This window comes from Malania oleifera, chromosome 9 (genome assembly GCF_029873635.1).
Source record: "Malania oleifera isolate guangnan ecotype guangnan chromosome 9, ASM2987363v1, whole genome shotgun sequence".
Lineage (NCBI taxonomy): Eukaryota > Viridiplantae > Streptophyta > Magnoliopsida > Santalales > Ximeniaceae > Malania > Malania oleifera.
In genome coordinates this window covers 93893236-93911877 of record NC_080425.1, presented here as the reverse complement: position 1 = coordinate 93911877, position 18642 = coordinate 93893236, and the positions used below count along the sequence as shown (strand labels likewise).

Here is an 18642-nt window from a genome sequence, read left to right as displayed (position 1 = left end):
AGATAACCATATCTTTGGTTATGTTAAACTGTATTTTCGAATTATCTGTTATAAGATTATTTGTTTACCCAAATAAGTTTGGAATGAGCTGTTATATTGAAATGATTTGAGTTGTGGTATGTTGAAATGAGATATAGAAATGTGAGTTCTAAAGTGTTCCAGGTTTTGTGAAAATGTCGAGTTGAAATCAGGCTGAACATTGAGAATAATTGAAGTACGCCGACTTATCCCCGAAGGTTGAGATGTGGAGGCATTTCGGGATAATACCGTAGGCTGAGAGTGTGAAATATCACTTTCTATACTGGTTGATCGTCGAAGGGTGCGAGTTCACCGTATTAGCGTCAGTACAACGCCGTGAGAGCTTATGCTATGCTAGGGTACCGAGGGGCGCCGTGTAATGCGACCGACTTAGGATGAAGAGTGTGACGACACTGTGGATAGATTGTAGTATTTTGTGAGATATACTGGAACTGTGTTGTGAAAGTACTGGAATTGTGAAGTATTATGTTTTACTGTTGAAATAACACTCATATGCCCACACACTGATATAACTTGATTCTCCCTTACTGAGAAGTGTCTCACCCCTATCATACAAATGTGTTTTAGGTCCCTCGAGTAGCCAACACTAGCACGCTAGTGTTTCAAGAGTGTGGTTGTTGGTTAGCTTTGTAGAAGTACCTATGTAAGTATCGAACTGTAGATGGTGCGTCATTTTGGGTTATGTAGACACCCAAGGTATGTTATGTATTTTGGGATTTAGAATATGATATTGTATAGACTCTGGTATGGTTTGATGGTATGATGGTATGGAATGAATGTAATAGGTTGTATAATTTTGCTGCGTATGTTGTGTATGTAATTGTGTATAGGGTATACGTGAACCCTATGGGGTCGAACCCTCATTTTGTGTAGTGTCATGAATGTTTATATGATACAGAGACAAGTTTGGTTACTAAATCATACCTTGGGGCCTATTTTCGAGTTCGGGGTGTGACAACTTAGTATCAGAGCTAACCAAATTGTTAGGCCTTGTAGACATGGTTAGGAGTGATTATGTGTACATACCAGAGTATATAAATGTAGGGAATTAGTATAGTAGGTCGGCGGTTGTCTTGTAGCTAGACAGAGATTCATTGATGTTGTTATGTGTTTTTCCCGAAATGACGATTTCAGTAAAACTATGACAAACCATTGATGGTTTTGTGTCAGTGCCGTGAGGCAGACTTGGACCTGAGAGTATAGATGTTAACATGATTATTCTGCAATGAATGTGTTAATTGTGTTATGATATAGGAATGCTAATTTATTCATATCCTATTTTTGAAATGGAACCCAAGGATAGCAATTGGGGTAGTTGTTCAGAAGGGACTTCGAGTGATGGGTCTCCTTCTGTGCCTCGGGGTTTGATCAGGCACATTATGCGAGAGATCAGGTGGAGTGTTAGGGGATGGGAGCATTCGCCTATTGCTGCGGGTTGCACCATTGAGAAGTTCATCCGCATGCATCCTCCGACCTTCACTGGAGGATCTGACTCGATTGTGGTAGAGAACTGGGTGTAGAAGACATAAAGATATTGAATGTTCTGCACTGCACCGATAAGCAGAAGGTTTTCTACGCTACGTTCTAGCTAGCAAGAGAAGCTGAGAGATGGTGGATGGTTATAAGTCTGCTGTAGGAGCAGAGGGCCAATCCATTAGGGATGATGTGGAGCCGCTTCAAGGAGGTATTTTTCGAGAGATACTTCCCCGCTTCCACCCATGATGCGAAGGCAGATAAGTTCTCGAGTCTAACTCAAGGGACCCTCACGGTGTAGAGTTATGCTGCCAGACATATTCTGTTGTCTCGCTTTGCGTCGTATCTAATCTTGAACGAGTATGAAAAGACTCAGAGGTTCGAGAAGGGTCTGAGGAAGGATATCTGTAGGCTGGTGGGAATGTTGTAGATTTGGGAGTTCCATGTTGTGGTGGATAAAGTCGTTGTGATCGAGGCTGGTCTTCAAGAGGATGAGGTGGAAGAGGAACAGAAGAAGAGGTCAGTACCTTCTGATTCTTAGACTAGTTCTCATCAGGGGCAATGGAAGAAGAGGAACTACGGTTTGGGAAATCGCCAGCATTCAGATCTACGAGGTTCACAGGGGAACCTATCTCAGCCGCATTGTACCAGGTGTCGCAAATGGCATGATGGTGAACGCCAACCGTTTGTAGATAACTGTTACAATTGTGAAAAATCAGGTCACATAGCACAAAACTGTCATATGCAAATTACTGATATGCATACACCGAGTCAGAACCAGGGAAAGAATCAAGTGCCCCGGGAAAACTTTTAGGGAAACACAACTCAAGCGAGGGTGTACTCACTTACTCCAGCAGATGCAGAGCACGCTAGTAATGTGGTGACAGGTATCATGTTACTGCTTTCAAATAAAATTGTTATTTTATTTTACTCAGGAGCAACCCACTCCTTTATATCTACAAACTTTGTAAAACTGTGTGGGATTAAAACCCAAGTGATGGATGAGGGGTTGTTTGTGGCTACACCGTCTGGTAGTGTGGTGATTTGTAGGAAGATGTTAGGAAACTACCCAGTGGTAATTCATGGTAGACCACTACCAGTGAATCTGGTAGTTTACGATATGTTCCGATTTGATGTCATACTGGGGATGGATTGGTTATCCTCCAGTTTTGTGACAACCCAAATAATAATGAGATTTAAATAATAAAGAAGAAGGGAAATGGAAACAGTAATAGGAGGAAGTCGACGACATTGTATTTTGGAAGGAATAACCGAAGAAAATTTTCAGAGCCTTATCGACGAACACAGGGGATTTGTCGACAAGGGTATAATAGGACCTTGTCGATGAAGGCAAGATTCGTCGACGAGGAAATACCGAGAGAGGTTTTGAGCAGTCTGAATTTTGTCGACGAGGAGTGGCTTTCGTCAACGAAATTATTGAAGGACTCGTCGACGAAATGACGTGGCTCGTCAATGAATCCAATCCTATAAATATCAAAGATCCAGATTTTAACTTCACAATTAAGTAACCTTTCACTCTCTCCCTCTCTCTCTCTCTCTCTCCTTACGGTTTCTCTCTCCTCTCCCTTCGATTTCGAGCCGGGTTTTTGCCGGTTCGAGGATTTGAAGCCACCACAATGCTCCTAGGGAAGTTCTCTCCAAATCAACCGGAGCGGATCGTCGGTGGAGCTTCATTGAAAATTATCCCTGAGTTGAGGTAAGGTTTTTTAAGCCAAATTTGGTCTTATGGCAGTTATAAGAAATGATATACACGTGAAAATACTGAGGTTTAATTCTGGGGGTTGTCGTTTTTAGGGCATTGATCAGAAAACCCTACAAGTGTTAGACCGGGATATTTTAGGGGCTTTCTCAGTAGCCAAGTAAGGGAATAAACTAAAGCAGTTAAATTTTTCCACACATATTATTATTATTATCAGCAATGAAATTTTCAGGAAATATGTATTATATTTGAATATTATGGAAAAAATATATGTTATTGGGAAAATATTGCTGCTATACAGGAATGTGATTTTAGAATGAAACGTACAGATTTACTAAGTTTTGTGTGGCATAAATATTATTTTCATGAAATGTATTATGTTACGACAATTTTACAAATAAGTATGTTTTTAGGAATTACGTAATAATGCAGTATATGATGATTTTGAAATACATGATAATTGATTTATTTTCAGAATGATATGTATGAAATGTTGGGCACGAGGCCGTAATTATGAAATGTTCGGCATGAGATCGTATTTATGAAATGTTCGGCACAAGGCCATAATATTAAAATATTTTCTTAATATGTTGCGAAAACAATTAAAAACTACAAAATCTAGTTTTCATTTATTTTGCAAACAAGTGAAGACTATTAATAGGAACAAAAAATTGGAACATAAACAAACACATTTTCTAAATATGTTTCTTCATTATTGTTATTAGCCATTAGTATAGTTGATGCAACACATATAATAGCATACCTCTATTTTGGACAATAAAATTAAGTATTTGGAAACAATTAATATAATATTGTGTTGAAATTTATTTGAAATTCACACAAATTCAAATCCAAAGTTTAAATATAAGGTCAAATAATGGGATCGAGTACGTTGATTCTCAATTTTTGGAGTTTTGTGCAGAACAAAGCATCAAGAGACATTTTACAGTTCGTCGGACACCTCAACAAAAAAGTGTAGTAGAACGGATGAACCGGACTCTTATTGATAAGGCTCGGTGTCTCAAATTGAATGTAGGGATACCAAAGAACTTCTGGACCGAGGTAGTTAGTATGACTTGTTTTCTAGTAAACAGATCATAAAGAGCATCACTAGAGGGTAAAGTGGCGGAAGAGGTATGGACAAGAAATGCAGTAGACTATTTCGAATTGAAAGTATTCGGGTGTCCAGCCTATATCCACATGTCTAGTGAGGAGAGGTCTAAGCTTGAGCAGAAGTTTCGTCGTTGCATCTTTTTGGGGTATCCAATAGGTGTAAAGGGGTACAAGCAATGGGACCCAGTGACAAACAAGATGGTGATCAGTAGGGATATAGTCTCTGATGAGAAGGATATGGTGAAGCATACTCAAGAATGTGATGAACAAAAACAAGAGCTAGAAAGCTGGGGCAGTGATGAACATATCATGCAGGTGGAGTTGGAAGCTTGGGACAACGAAAATTATCATGGTCCCATGGTTGTAGAGAGCTCTAACTTGAAAGCCAGCAAGACGACGATATTCCGTTAAGAAGATCCGGACGCACTATTCGGCCTCCGCCAATGTATGAATTTGAAGAATTAGTCTCTGATGCTTTTCTTATTAGTTGCAACAATCCAACTATATTTCAAGAGGCAGTGCACGACCAGGAAAAAGATAGATGGATGGGAGCAATGATTGAGGAAATGAAATCACTACATAAAAATCAAACTTGGGAGTTGGTGGAGCTTCCAGATGGGAAAATACTGAGAGGTTACAAAAGGGTTTATAGGAAGAAGGAGGCAATATTAGAAAAGAAAGGTGAAAAATTCAAGGCATGGTTGGTAGCAAAATGATACTAAAAAAAAAAGGGAATGATTATAATGAGATCTTTTCTCCAATGGTCCTGACATACTTCTATTAGAATTGTGTTGGGGTTAGTAGCTCATTATGATCTTCATTTGGAACAAATGGATGTGAAGACGGCGTTTCTTCACTGTGACTTGGAGGAACAAATCTACATGGTTTAGTCGGAGGGATTCATTGAATCGGGAAAATAAATTTTTGTTTGCATGTTGAAGAAATTTCTTTATGAGCTAAAACAGTCTCCACGGCAATGGTATAAACGGTTTAATTCCTATATGATAAAAATTGGCTACAAACGATGTGAATATGACTGTTGCATATATGTGAATAAACTTGATGATGACTCACTTATTTTCTTGTTATTGTATGTCAATGATATGTTAATAGCTTTAGGAGATTTAACTAAGGTGAATCAGTTAAAGGACCTATTATATAAGAAATTTGACATGAAAGATCTTGGTTCAGCCAAGAAAATACTTAGGATGGAGATTTGCCGAGATAGGACCATAGGGAGATTATAGCTATCTTAGGGTGGTTATGTGCATAAGGTGTTGTAAAGGTTTGGTATGGCTGATGCAAGACCGGTGAGTACACCTCTAGCGAATCATTTTAAGTTGCCTACTGCAAATTGCCTAAGTTTAGATGAGGAAATCCGAGACATGTCAAAGGTCTCCTATGCTAATGCTGTGGGGAGTTTGATGTATGTCATGGTGTATACGAGGCCAAATTTGGCTCATGTGGTGAGCGTGGTAAGTAAGTTTCTTTCTAATCCAGGAAGGCAACATTAGGAAGTCGTTAAATGGATACTTAGATACTTACGGGGTACATCGGGATATGGCATCATATTCGGCAAGCAACAAGGTTATCCTTCAGTTATGGGGTTTGTTGATGCTGATTATGCTGGAGATATGGATGATAGAAAGTCATATGGATGATAGAAGGTCAACAACGGGATATGTGCTTACCCTTGTAAGAGGATCGATGTGTTGGAAATCCATCGTATAGTCTCTAGTTGCATTATCAACGACTGAGGCGGAATATATGACTGTTGCCGAAACTACAAAGGAAGCCTTATGGCTTATTGGTTTAGTCAGAGAGCTGGGGTTACAGCAAGATGGTGTGGTGCAACATTATGATAGTCAAAGTGTCATTTACTTGGAAAAAAATCAGATATACCATGCTAGAACCAAGCACATTGATGTGAGGTTTCATAGGGTTCGGGAATTGATCGCTTTAGGTGAACTTGTGTTAAAGAAGGTTCACACTTTTGAAAATGAAGCGGATATTTTGATGAAATCAGTTACTTCTGAAAAGTTCAAGCATTACTTGGAATTACTCCATGTCTCCAAGTGATAAAAGAGAGACAAACCCAATGTAGAAACTTGGAGAATTATAGTAATTAAATAATAAAAGGAGGGAGAGAAAAAGAAATTTCAAAAGGGTTTCGTCAACGAGCGCGAAGTGTTTGTCGACGAACAGCTGTCTTGGTATTGTCGACATGGACACATTTCTTATCGACGAGAATTTACCGAGAGTGCTAATTTCAGAGCCTGAAATTCATCGACGAGGTTATATGCTCATCGACGAGGTTATATGCTCGTCGACGAACCTCCTTCTTGAACTCATCAACGAGGTGATGTGGCTCGTCGACGAGATGATGTGGCTCATAGATGAGGTAGTACTTTATAAATAAGCTCAGTCGGGATTTTCAGTGAGAATATTGCATGCAAACCCTTTCTCTCTCTCTCTCTCTCTCTCTCTCTCTCTCTCTCTCTCTCTCTCTCTATAAAATTGTCTATCTCTCATTCTCTCTAGATTTTTGGCTTCGATTCTTACCGATTCGACTATCAGAAGTCGCCATGCTACTCCTGGGAAGATTCTTTACAAGTCCGCTGGAGCAGTTTGTTGGTTAGGCCAACTTGGGTACCATCCCAAAATCTGAGTAAGTTGATTATTTTAAATTTTGTAAGGTATTTGATATTTGTGGACTGAGTGAAATGTATTAGGTGTGATAATACTAGAGTTTTTTGGAGAAAATGTAAATTTCGAGGTGTTGAATTGGGAACACCACAAGAGTAAGTTTGGTTAAATTCGTGGGCTTCTTAATAAGCCAGATAAGGGGATAAATTAAGTCAGCATTTTTCATGAAAATTATTTAATATTATACAACATTTATTTTCAGAATTTACATATATTATATAGTATAGTGTTTGGGAATACTGCTGTTGAATAAGAAAATAGATTTAATATGTATTATTAGAAATATGATTTCAGATCATATTTTATGTTTAAAATATTATTCCTATTTGTGTGGCATGAATATGATTTTCCTTGAAAGTTATGTTATACCAGAATATTATGTTTTCCCAGAATAAGCATGTAGCCACACTTTTCAGAAATATCATAAAAACAATTCAAGAACTTTGGTTTTAAAATATTACGTTAATAGTGCAGAAATTTTACGTTCAGTAAGATATGTTATGATATGGTCGCCGCAGATTCCGTGATTTATATGTTATGATATGACCGACACAAATGCCGTAATTATTATGTTATAATATGCTGGCGCAAATGTTGTAATTATGTATGTTATGTCAGAATTCATGAAAATATTATCATGTCGGATATTACTATGAAACATGAAACAACTATGTATCAATTTACGAAACGTACTATATGATATCAAAACCTGGATGGTTTAGTTTAGTTTTTAGAGTACAGTACCGTAGCTATACGTTCAAGATTATGTTTATATTAGTGCTATCACACATCTCAGATAGAGTGTGACAGATGACAGTCGATGTGATTTCATGGTAGTGCAGGTATCCCCCTGGCAGTCCGGACCAGGTGGGGCAAGCCCATCGTACTTACAGATTTATGTTTGACTTAACATGGTCGTTCAACCATTACTAGGTCCCGGTTATGGACCGCACAACCCAGTCAAGTGGGGGTAAGACCTGACATCAGCTAACTATCCATCCTGGGTATTATTTCAGTATTGTACAGTTATATAAGATGATTTACATGTTACAGAAATATAGTATGATATGTTATATTATGAATAATTATGTTTTATTTAGAAACCATACAGACAGTTTTTACCAAATATAATTTATGTACTGTTTATGTTTAACACGAGAATACTCATATTGTCACACTCTAATGTTAGTTTATCTCCCTTACTAAGAGGTGCCTCACCCCAGCGTTACAACATTTTAGGAAATCTAGGTAGGAGGGTAGATAGAGCTCCGTAAAAGTAGAAGTAGACCGAGCTACCCTATCAGAAGGGTAAGTAGTTGAGTTAGGGTCAGATGAGCTTTTGGATTGTGACCCTAGGATACTTTTGGGTTCTTTTGTAGATGTATGTAAATATTTATATGAAAGATTCAATAGAACTCTAGTATTGTGTCTGATATTGTATGACATGTATATGATCTATGTTTTTTGTTGCTTAGGTATCAGAGGTGTATGTTAGGTATATTTTCGGTACCCATGGGTCTAGGTGGTCATGATTATATCAGTTTAGTAGGTTATCAAAGTTATTCTAGGCTACTTCTATATATGTTATTCTGGGCATATATTGAAGAAAGAGTGATCATTTTGAGAAGTGTATCGTGTACATTGTGATTTCCATAATAAAATTTGTGTATCATTACTTCCGTGGATGTAGGTTTTGCCGAATCACGTAAATCTTTGTGTTGTTTTTGTTCTGGTTGTGTGTTATTTACTTGTTGTTGTTTATTCCGCTTTACATCTTCATTACTCGATCCATATCACAACAATTTTAAACACTAACCAATTAGAAAGTAGTAAAGTATTTAAGAAATTTAAAAAAAAAAATTATATTTTAATTTTGGAGTCCTGTAAGGGAATGTTAATATCTTCTAATATTGTAGTATGGATATAATATATATCATGCAAATATTAGTATATAAGGAAAAAAACTAATTCGTTTTATTAATTTTTATTTTTTCCTTTTTCTTTCTTTTCTATGAGATTTTTTTTTCTTCCCCTCGACTTCTTAGCTCTTTCTTTTGAAAGACATATTACTTCATCCCAATTCAAAGAGGCATATATCAAGTAACTGAGTAATCACAGAGAGGTTGATAGTACAAGGAATCATGTGATCAAACAACATTAATTTTGTGATTTTAGTGTGTGTGTATATATATATATATTCCCCATATAATATAAGAAAACTGTTAAAAATTCAAAATCATTCAAGTTCACGTCAATCTATATTCTACATACATATACTTCATGCACAAAAAACTAAGATCGAAAAAAATCAAACTCATAGTAAATTAACTACCTCCATTGAGCCACAAAAGTAGAGGCGAAGAGTTCTTAGAATACTCTGCTTCAACAAAATAATAAAAAAGCGCGCTCTCGTCCATTGCATTAACTGTAACATAACCACCATATTGTGAAAAATTCACCGAGGGTTGTCCGGGCAAGTGTAAAATTCTATCACTTGTCTTTAATTCAAATTGCATAGGATCTTCAACATTCTTTATGATATGCTTAATTGGCTTAAAATCACCAGTATTGATACTAGAATTCTTAAGCAACTTGACCTTATGAAGATAGCCAAGTACTTCGCCTTGCCTCATGCTATAGCTTTGAAGCAGAGAGCATGAGACAAAAAGAAAAAAGATAAAACTAAAACAAGTAGCTAAGTTTTTCATGGTTTTCTTCCTTTCTATTTAGGTCGTGGCAAAAAGAGGAGAAGGATGATGATATGAGAATGAAGCAACTCAAGCACTCAGCTATTTGCTTTATAAATGGGTAGAAGAATTATTGTTTAATAAAAGGAACATTAAGAACAAACAATTGCACATGGAGTATGAAAAAAATGTTATATTTAATTTCAATTAAAAAGTATGAAAAAAAAAATGAATGATTTAATAAAAAAAGTTAATTTTGGATATTAAAATATTTTCTTAATATGTTGCGAAAACAATTGAAAACTACAAAATCTAGTTTGAAATTAATATGTATTTGAAAACAATTAATATAATATTGTGTTAAAATTTATTTGAATTCACACAAATTCAAATCCAAAGTTTAAATTTGATGTTATCAAACATTGCCTAAATGTCTTGTTCAGAATTTGACCAAAGCCAAATAGTTGGCTACAAGGTCCCATTTGTTCGACATATAACATTATAAAGATTTAAAAGCTTAATTACCTAAAAAAGCACAACACTATAGAAAATCAAACTTGCATTCAATTTAAAAGAAAACAATTGCTTTACACATGCTTATTGTTGAAAAATTGTGCTCATGTGCTAAACCTATTGATTTTAGCAAAATAATTTTATATCTTATTTTTCCAACTCATAAACTTCAAATACCTAAATTTAGCATTCCAAATAGTCTGATTTAAGGCGCACTGCACGCTCAGTCTCACTTGAGAAGTGTTTTTAGACTGCTAGACTTTTATTTATTTTAGTTATTATTTATTATGCGTACATGTTCAATTTAGGAACTAATTGGAAAAAATAAACTAGGTATTGAGGTCTACGGGACAAGTCTTCAATGCTGATTTCGTCTATATTGAGTAAATGCATAAATAAAAAGAAACAATAACAGATCCTCTTTATTCCTTGATAAGCGGACCATGGGAGCAAGGGGGGGCGGTATCTGCTTTTGACTAATAGAAAATCTCTCTTTTGTCCCTCCTGACCAATCTACGCAAGTTATACATTGTAGAGTTTCGGCCCAATCTAACGTCTGCTTGTACAGTCCATCAAAATTTGTTCAAATTCACCTAAATTTAAATTTAAGGTTTGAAATTCATACTCCCAAACACTATCAAAATTTATTTTTCTTTTTTTTAAAAAAAAAAAATTGGATCAATACCATCACCATTGGATGACCTTCTCCTAAGCTTATTCTAAATCACACAACCTACGAGCTTAAACCTTAAGGTCCTGCTGAAATTTAACATGGAACTAGAGCAATGGTTGCTAGGAGGTCTAGAGTTCAACTTTTGTAGAGGCATTCATTATCTACTTGCTATTCCTTGTTTGTTTCTCTCAAAGCACAATCACACAGCTTATAGAATACCAAAGTTGCATTCAATTAAAAGGAAAACATGGAAACTAGGAAATATCTAAAATAAAAAAATAACTTTGCACATGCTTATTGTTGAAAAATTGTGCTCATGTGCTCAGCCAATTGATTTTAGCAAAATAATTTTATATCTTATTTAGCATTCCAAATAATCTCACTTGGAACTATTTTTAGACTGCTAGACTTTTATTTTTTTTTATTTAGGAACTAATTGGAAAAAATAAACAACAAAGTATTGAGGTCCAGGAGGCTAGTCTTCAACCTATACATTGGGTAAATAAAAAAGGTTGATTGATAATTTATCAATTTTGAATTATGAAAATTTGAAATATCACGACTTTTAAAAAATAAGGAAGAAAAGGTTGATTGAAAGCTTATTCCAATTCTTATTAATAACAGATATTTTTTTCTAAAAAAAATTCATGTTAATTAATTTTACAAACTTCCCTCATTCTCTATAATCATAACACTCATAAAAAATATTATTTTATGTTTTCCTTTTCCAAAAATTCATATACGTGTTTCTTAAATTTTTGAGATTGTATGAAAAAGATTGAAACAATAAAAATTGTTCTTTTGTTTTTTTTTTTTTCTTTTCACTTTTGCTATCTATACAAAAGTTAGAAAAATAAAAAATAAGGTGACATTTTTGCAAATTTCTTAATGATCAATTAAAAACGCCAAAGACACATTAATTAAAACAAACTTGTACATAAAATATAATCCTAATTACAAAAACAAGTCTTATGGATCATACTCCAACAATTCCTTCATTAAATTCTTTTAAATCAGCCTCCAATAAGGGTCCATCTTTTTTATAACAAAAGAAGAAATTTCTTCAATAGATTAGAAAATATATGAAAGGAGAATAAGACATCTCCTTAAGAAAATATAGAACAAACCAAACGAAAAATAAAATAGGAAAGAAAAAGAAACAATAGGAATCACAAAATTAACAATAAGAATATTCTCGACACTATGGGTGTCTTAGTGCATATGTCATGGTTTTAAATCGCAGTAGCAGACAGCTTAACGTAACATAACAGTAATGGGAAGCGAGAGTAGCAGATGTTACATAACGAGAAGCGGGTGTAACGACCGTGAATTTTTTTGAAACACACAACCTTGTGCATATTTGCGTACTTGTATGTTTTAAACTTTTAGCCCTTATTAGAAAGAGTTCTAATGTATTTTGGATGATTTAATTTGAGAAACTAAGTTATTTAGTGAGGGTAACAAGTTTACATTTGTTTTAAACCACCACTGATGGATGTGTGCGCGTATTTATACTTCTCATTGTTCTTATTTGTGATAAATTCTTATGTGTTAACTTAATTAATAAAACAAAATACATTATACACTTCATTAATCTATTAGACACACAAAACATTTGAATAACATAAATATAAAATAGCTAGAAAAGAAAGAAGATTGAAGTTGAAAAATAGAGAACATAAAGATCACATAACTAATATTATCAAAATAAAATATTTTCCTAACAAGTTAGTATTTTCAAATTGTCAGTTAATACATCTATTGTGAGTATTTAAAGAATTAGTAAATTTTGTATCATTGTCATCCTCTTTGTAATCTTTTCCCCTTCTTGCCACTTGGTATATTGATAATGATATATAAAAGACAGGGACAAAGTGAGAAGAAAAAGTAAAAAATAAAATAATTGTTTGGTGTAACAGTCCTATAGTTGTTACGTAACAGCCGTAGCGGCCTTAACGTAATGGTCGCGGTCCGTAATGATCACTACGGCCATGATTTTTCTTCCCACCGATTTCGAAATGTGTAACGGTATCGGTAACCCAAAAAACGACGTTACGTAACAGCATTACGTAACGGTCGCGGCCTTTATTTAAAATCATGACATATGCACTTTGTGTAATGGTCTCGGCCCCAACTCTTACGAGATATTGTTCGTTTTGGCCCACTAGCCTCACAAATTTATCTTATAAAAGGCGCTTCATTTAGTTGGAGCCCAAGTTCTTCTTATAAGTCTCCCTATAATATATATCAGACATGCTTGCTTATACAATCTTCAAATTGAGAACTTTGACATGATCAATATTGCAGATTCTTTCTCTTGAATGTAGTTTTGTTCCCATTATAGTGAAAGATATATGACCCTGAGTGGCATTCAAAATGTCAAACTTAAGATAACTAAGGCACAGATGGCCAATGTTGTTGGGTATGATATCATGCCAAACATTATCAAAATTCTTACCCATTTTGAGTAGCAACTGAACATCTTTCAATAAACATGTACAGTAGCATTATCAATCCAAGATTAGATGTATAAAAGACCCAAAGTCTATGATCCAACTTCTGCAAAAATAGTTACTACAACTAGGTTACTCTGGTGCAAAAATAATTATTATGTGGGTTCCCAGAATGCAAATATGCAGACATAAATTTCATTTTACAGCTGATACGCCATTAATGGACCTATAATTTTCAAAAAGAAAAAAGAAAACATAATAGGCATAAATCTTTAATAATAATCCTAACTCTTGAAAATTGTACTATTATCCCACTGCTCCAGCTATTCTACCAATTCTAACATTGCAGAGTGACAACTTTTAAAAAAGAAGAAATCTGCCTGAGCATTAACCCTATAACAATCAAGGGTAAAAACGAGCACGGCCAGACTACAATACACAGGAAAATCTTTAAATAGAACCAGGGATGTCCAAAATGAAAATGCCTGGTCTAGCAAATATAAACTGTTTGTACCGATATAAACAGTTTGGCCTGAATTTCTAGAAAGATCAATCATTTTTTCGACATGTTAAATTAAATCCACATCCACCAATAATTTCACCCTAAGGAACAGCTATCAATAATCTCAGAACACTGAATACTGATCATTAACCCAAGGAACAACTATCGACACTGAGTTCCAACAAGCTCAAGAATAGAAGAACCTAAGGATATGCTATTTGATTGGAAGTAAGTGTACAGACACAGGTACAATAGCACATAATGAAAATCAAATGGTTACATAAACACACGAATAATGTGGGCACTAATAATTGAGGCATAATTTTATATATGTTGAACCTTATAATGGAATGCAGGAAAAAAATGAGGCTGTAATAAAGTTAAAAGATTAAGAATTTATTGTCATCGTCATCCTACTTTGCTTTCACCAAAATCAAAATCAATATCTAGCATGGAATATTCTTCAAAATGTCGCAGGCACAAACTTGTTGAGTTACACCACGAAATACCTAGTTCATCAAGGTACATAATGTTACAGGCGCATTCGTCAACCTGAATGGCATAACCAAGAATTCATACGCCCCATACCGCGTCACACAAGTAGTCTTCAGCTCATCCCCATCAGCAATCCTTACCTGATAGTTGCTGGACCTCAAGTCGAGTTTAGTAAAGTACTTGGCATGACTCAAGTGATCCAACAAATCAGCAATTAACAGAATAGGATACTTGTTGTGCACTCTCACCTTATTGAGCGCGCGATAGTCTACACACATCCGCATGCTCCCACCATGCTTCTTCTGAAACAACACCGGTGCTCCAAACGGTGCTTTGGAAGGGCAAACATATTCTGCTTCCAACAATTCATCAAGTTGTTTCCTCAACTCTACTAGCTCTAGAGGCGACATCCGATATGGTCCCTTAGTAGGTGGTTTTACTCCTGGCAACAACTCGATCTTATGTTCCACACCCCGTCGTGGAGGCAATCTGTGAGGCAGCTTATCCAGCATCACCTCCTTGAACTCATCCAACATCGCTTGGATGGTCGTAGGAGCCAACTCTTGGCCTACTTCATCTACCACTATCGTGGCTAGATATTTCTGCTCACCCTTTCTTAATCCCTTCTTGACTTGCATGGCTGAAAGGAACTTACCATCCTCTCCTTTCATTGCAACGACTTGCACCATGCAAGGGTGATCTCCCATCAAACACAGGGAACCAGCAGAAGGCATCAGCACTGCCTTCGTCCCCCTTAGGAATTTCATTCCCAAAATGACTAGAAATTCATCCAATGGCACCGCTATGAAATTCGCATGACCTTCCCATTGTACAAGATTTATAGTCACTTGCTTGGTTACTCCCAGAGTATGTTGGGCTATAGAATTAACTCCTTTCATGCGTCCTATTTCCTTCTCCAAGGATAAGTTGAGTCTCCATGCTTTTGGCTGCGAAACAAAATTATGAGTAACACTGGTATCCACCATAGCGCGGGTACTCTTCCAATTGATTCAAAAGTCCACAAACATCAGTCATTTTGCTCGTGTAACTTTTAGTTCTTTTGCCTACTTTTCTAATGCGTTCACTTGCCACATTGCACCCATCCTCAAGGTATCATCCTCTTCCCCATCGCTTTCCATTACCTACTCCGCAATGGAAGCCTGTAAGGCATTAAGTGTTGCTTTGTGAGGGCATTCAAAAACTTTATGAGGGTCTCGACACAAGTAGCATGAAATTTTACCCTTTTCATTGGGTGTGTTGAACCCTCGAGACGATGAAGCTTCCTTTGAGGTTGATTCCTTATAGTTGGCTTCCCCACTTTTGGGCATGCTCTTCTTGAAAGACTTTTCACTATTTCCCCCTCCGCCAAACTCTTTGGACGAAGCGGTATTATCACCAGCGTAGTCAGTCAAGAGTTCTGCGGTAGCTTGTGTAGTGGACAAGTCTTGAACTCTTGTCCTATGAAGTTCTTTTCTTGCCCATGGTTTCAAACGCTTGAGAAGGTAACTGAATTCACGTAACAATTCACCAAGCCCTGATATTAGGTGTCACAAGCCGACCACTTTCACACCTTTGTGAAAGGACCATGTGGTGCTAATTAAAACACTCTTACTAAACTAGTCAGCCTATCGTTTACCACAATTCATCCAAGAAACATTTTCATTATCATTCAATCAAATATCAACGGAAGCAATGAGCAATTATGAAAGCAATGGCAATCAAGGAGTAAACATTGAAGCAACGTAATTCATTAACAACACCTTCGTTAAGATTGTGTGTTTGGCGAAGGAGGCAAGTAGGCTAAACACGTTAACAATAGCTAGTCAGTTTTACATGATTGATGAACACTCACCCTTCCCTAAAGAGTTTTATATGCAAATTTCATCCTAATACTAGAAAACATCAAAATGATCAAGGAGTCATACTACTGTATTTAGAATACAAAGAAACTACTATTAGAAAATAAATCTACACTAGTATTTACATAATGGAAACTCATTGGGCTCTGCTTGTGACAGCACGTGCACGCAGTTTGGCTTCTCACAGCCAAAATCTACCTCGCAATCCCCAAATTAAATAGCTGGAGAAGCAAGCTAATCACCGTCGTGTGCAGGAGCAGGTGATGTTACGTTCATTGGTGCAGGGGGTAGGCGAAGGTCACCCATGTCATTTTGCTCTTTCTTTTTTTCTTGAGTTATATATATATATATATATATATATATATATATATATATATTTGGGGGAGGGTGGGGAGCAGCCCTATACCACATAAAATGGCTAAGGCACTCCTCTTAGCCTGCCCTATTCTTTATCTCAGTGGGCTGAGAGCAATTAACCAAGCCTAGCCCATGAAACAAATGTTCCACTAACACACATATTTAAAAATTCATGACCACATGGACATAAGCCTAGCAAATTAATTAAACATGTGTTCAGGAGCCAACAAATCTGTGAGCCTGTTTTCTGGAATTAGCCTCCAAGGAGGATATATCCATTGAATGATCTGTTTCCAGCTTGACATCCGTGTCCCCACCCACATCAAAATTTGACGATAAATACCATGCTCCACTACCACCTAAATGGTGTAGCACTGTAGCGAGACCTTTTTTCTACCCTGTAGGACCCATATATGAGATTACCAAAAATAATTTAGATCATGACTAATATTTCAATCTTATTCAAAAGTTTCTGATTGAATTTGGATCCTATATAATTAATGGACTTTGGCCAATGTGGTCAATTAGCTCAGCATGACTCATGAGACGAACTTCAGTCCAACAGTTGAGATTTTATTACTTTTTATTTATACTTTTTTATTATTATTTTTTTTTGTGGTTTCACATGCCCTACAAAAAGGTCACCAATCTTCATGACGCTTTGATGATAGGGAAGCATTTGACATTACCAAAAATCTAAATAGATCCTTTTAGTTAATCATGTGATCTAACTACGTCCGTCTTACTATATAAAAATTATTAATTTGGAGCATAAGATAGTTCTCTCTCTATTGTTATTTTAAACTGGTTTAAAACAATGCATATTAATCTCTCTCTCTCTCTCTTGCTCCCCACCCCCGTGTGTGTGTGTGTAACCTTCACTTTTTCCATAAGCAATGGCTATAATACTTTACATTTATGAAAAAAAAATTTAAAGGAAAGGAAACATTATTAAGAGGAATCTGCAGCGAGGATAAGAAATCCTCCTAAACAGAACAGAATAACAAGGAAAAGAAAACATAGCTAGGCTATATCAGTGAAACAACACTGGCCAAGCAACTGCTGGAAAAAGCCACAATGAAGAAAAAAAAAAAGAAAATATATAGACAAAGTGCAATCTCAAGAAAAAAGACAATTCTCTCAAGAAAAAGCATCTGAAAGACGACAAATAATACACACCATCGTATGGCTTCACATCCTCCCACCCCCTTGCATATTCAACAGCAGAAAAGCCTTGAAAAAACTATGGCACACTCAACATTCTCCAAATAAACCAAAATCTTGTTCCACAAAGTCCAAGCCGCAAAAGAAGGAAGAAAAAGATGAGTGTGAGCCTTAGCACTAGCATACACAATGTCTCATTCACGCCAACATGCGGCACCATCCAGAGACACAGCCTTGCAAGGTCTTCTAATTGTTGGTGTTAATTTTATGAAGGATGGAAATCCACACAAAAGCCTTTACTTTAAGGGCATCTTAGATCAATACAAACAATTAACAAGAGAAAAAGCATGAAAAAAAGGGTCATATAAGGATAGAGAATTACAAGAGAAAACACCAAAAGCATCCAAATTCCAGACCTTCACATTCCCAAAACAGGAATAAAGAAAGAACTCCAATAAAAATTTTAGGTTAATTGTTTCTCTGAAATGGTATCAGAAAAAAGGTCACGAGCTCAAACTTCATTGCTCCCGTTCTTCTAATTAAAATTGAAATTTATGAAAATAAAAAGTAAAAACCCCCACCCATCAAGCATAAACAAAATCTGATCTAAAAATTCTATGCTTTAGTCTCATTGTGCATATGTGTGTGCATGTGTGTTTATTTTAAAATTTGTTCTTTTGTTTATTTAAACCGATTTCTTATTCTACAGCCTTATACATTCTCTCTTTATTAATATCATTATCCTCTTTCAATCAAAAAAATGTTTCACTCACAAATGTAGGCCCAATCATACATCTAAAGAACATCAAATCCATTTAAGCAAGCTGCAAACAGTAAAACATAAATTTCTTCAACTTATTTTAGATGTATCCATAATTATGATCATTG

General features: G+C 35.8%; 1 protein-coding gene across 1 annotated transcript in view; it reads right to left on the bottom strand.

Moving 5' to 3' along the window:
- The window catches only part of LOC131163586 (uncharacterized), a 116568-nt gene that overhangs the window by 30173 nt on the left and 67753 nt on the right, over positions 1-18642 (bottom strand). The window contains 1 exon segment of the mRNA XM_058120176.1: positions 9384-9476. Within this exon segment, the coding sequence (XP_057976159.1) occupies positions 9384-9476 (93 nt within the window).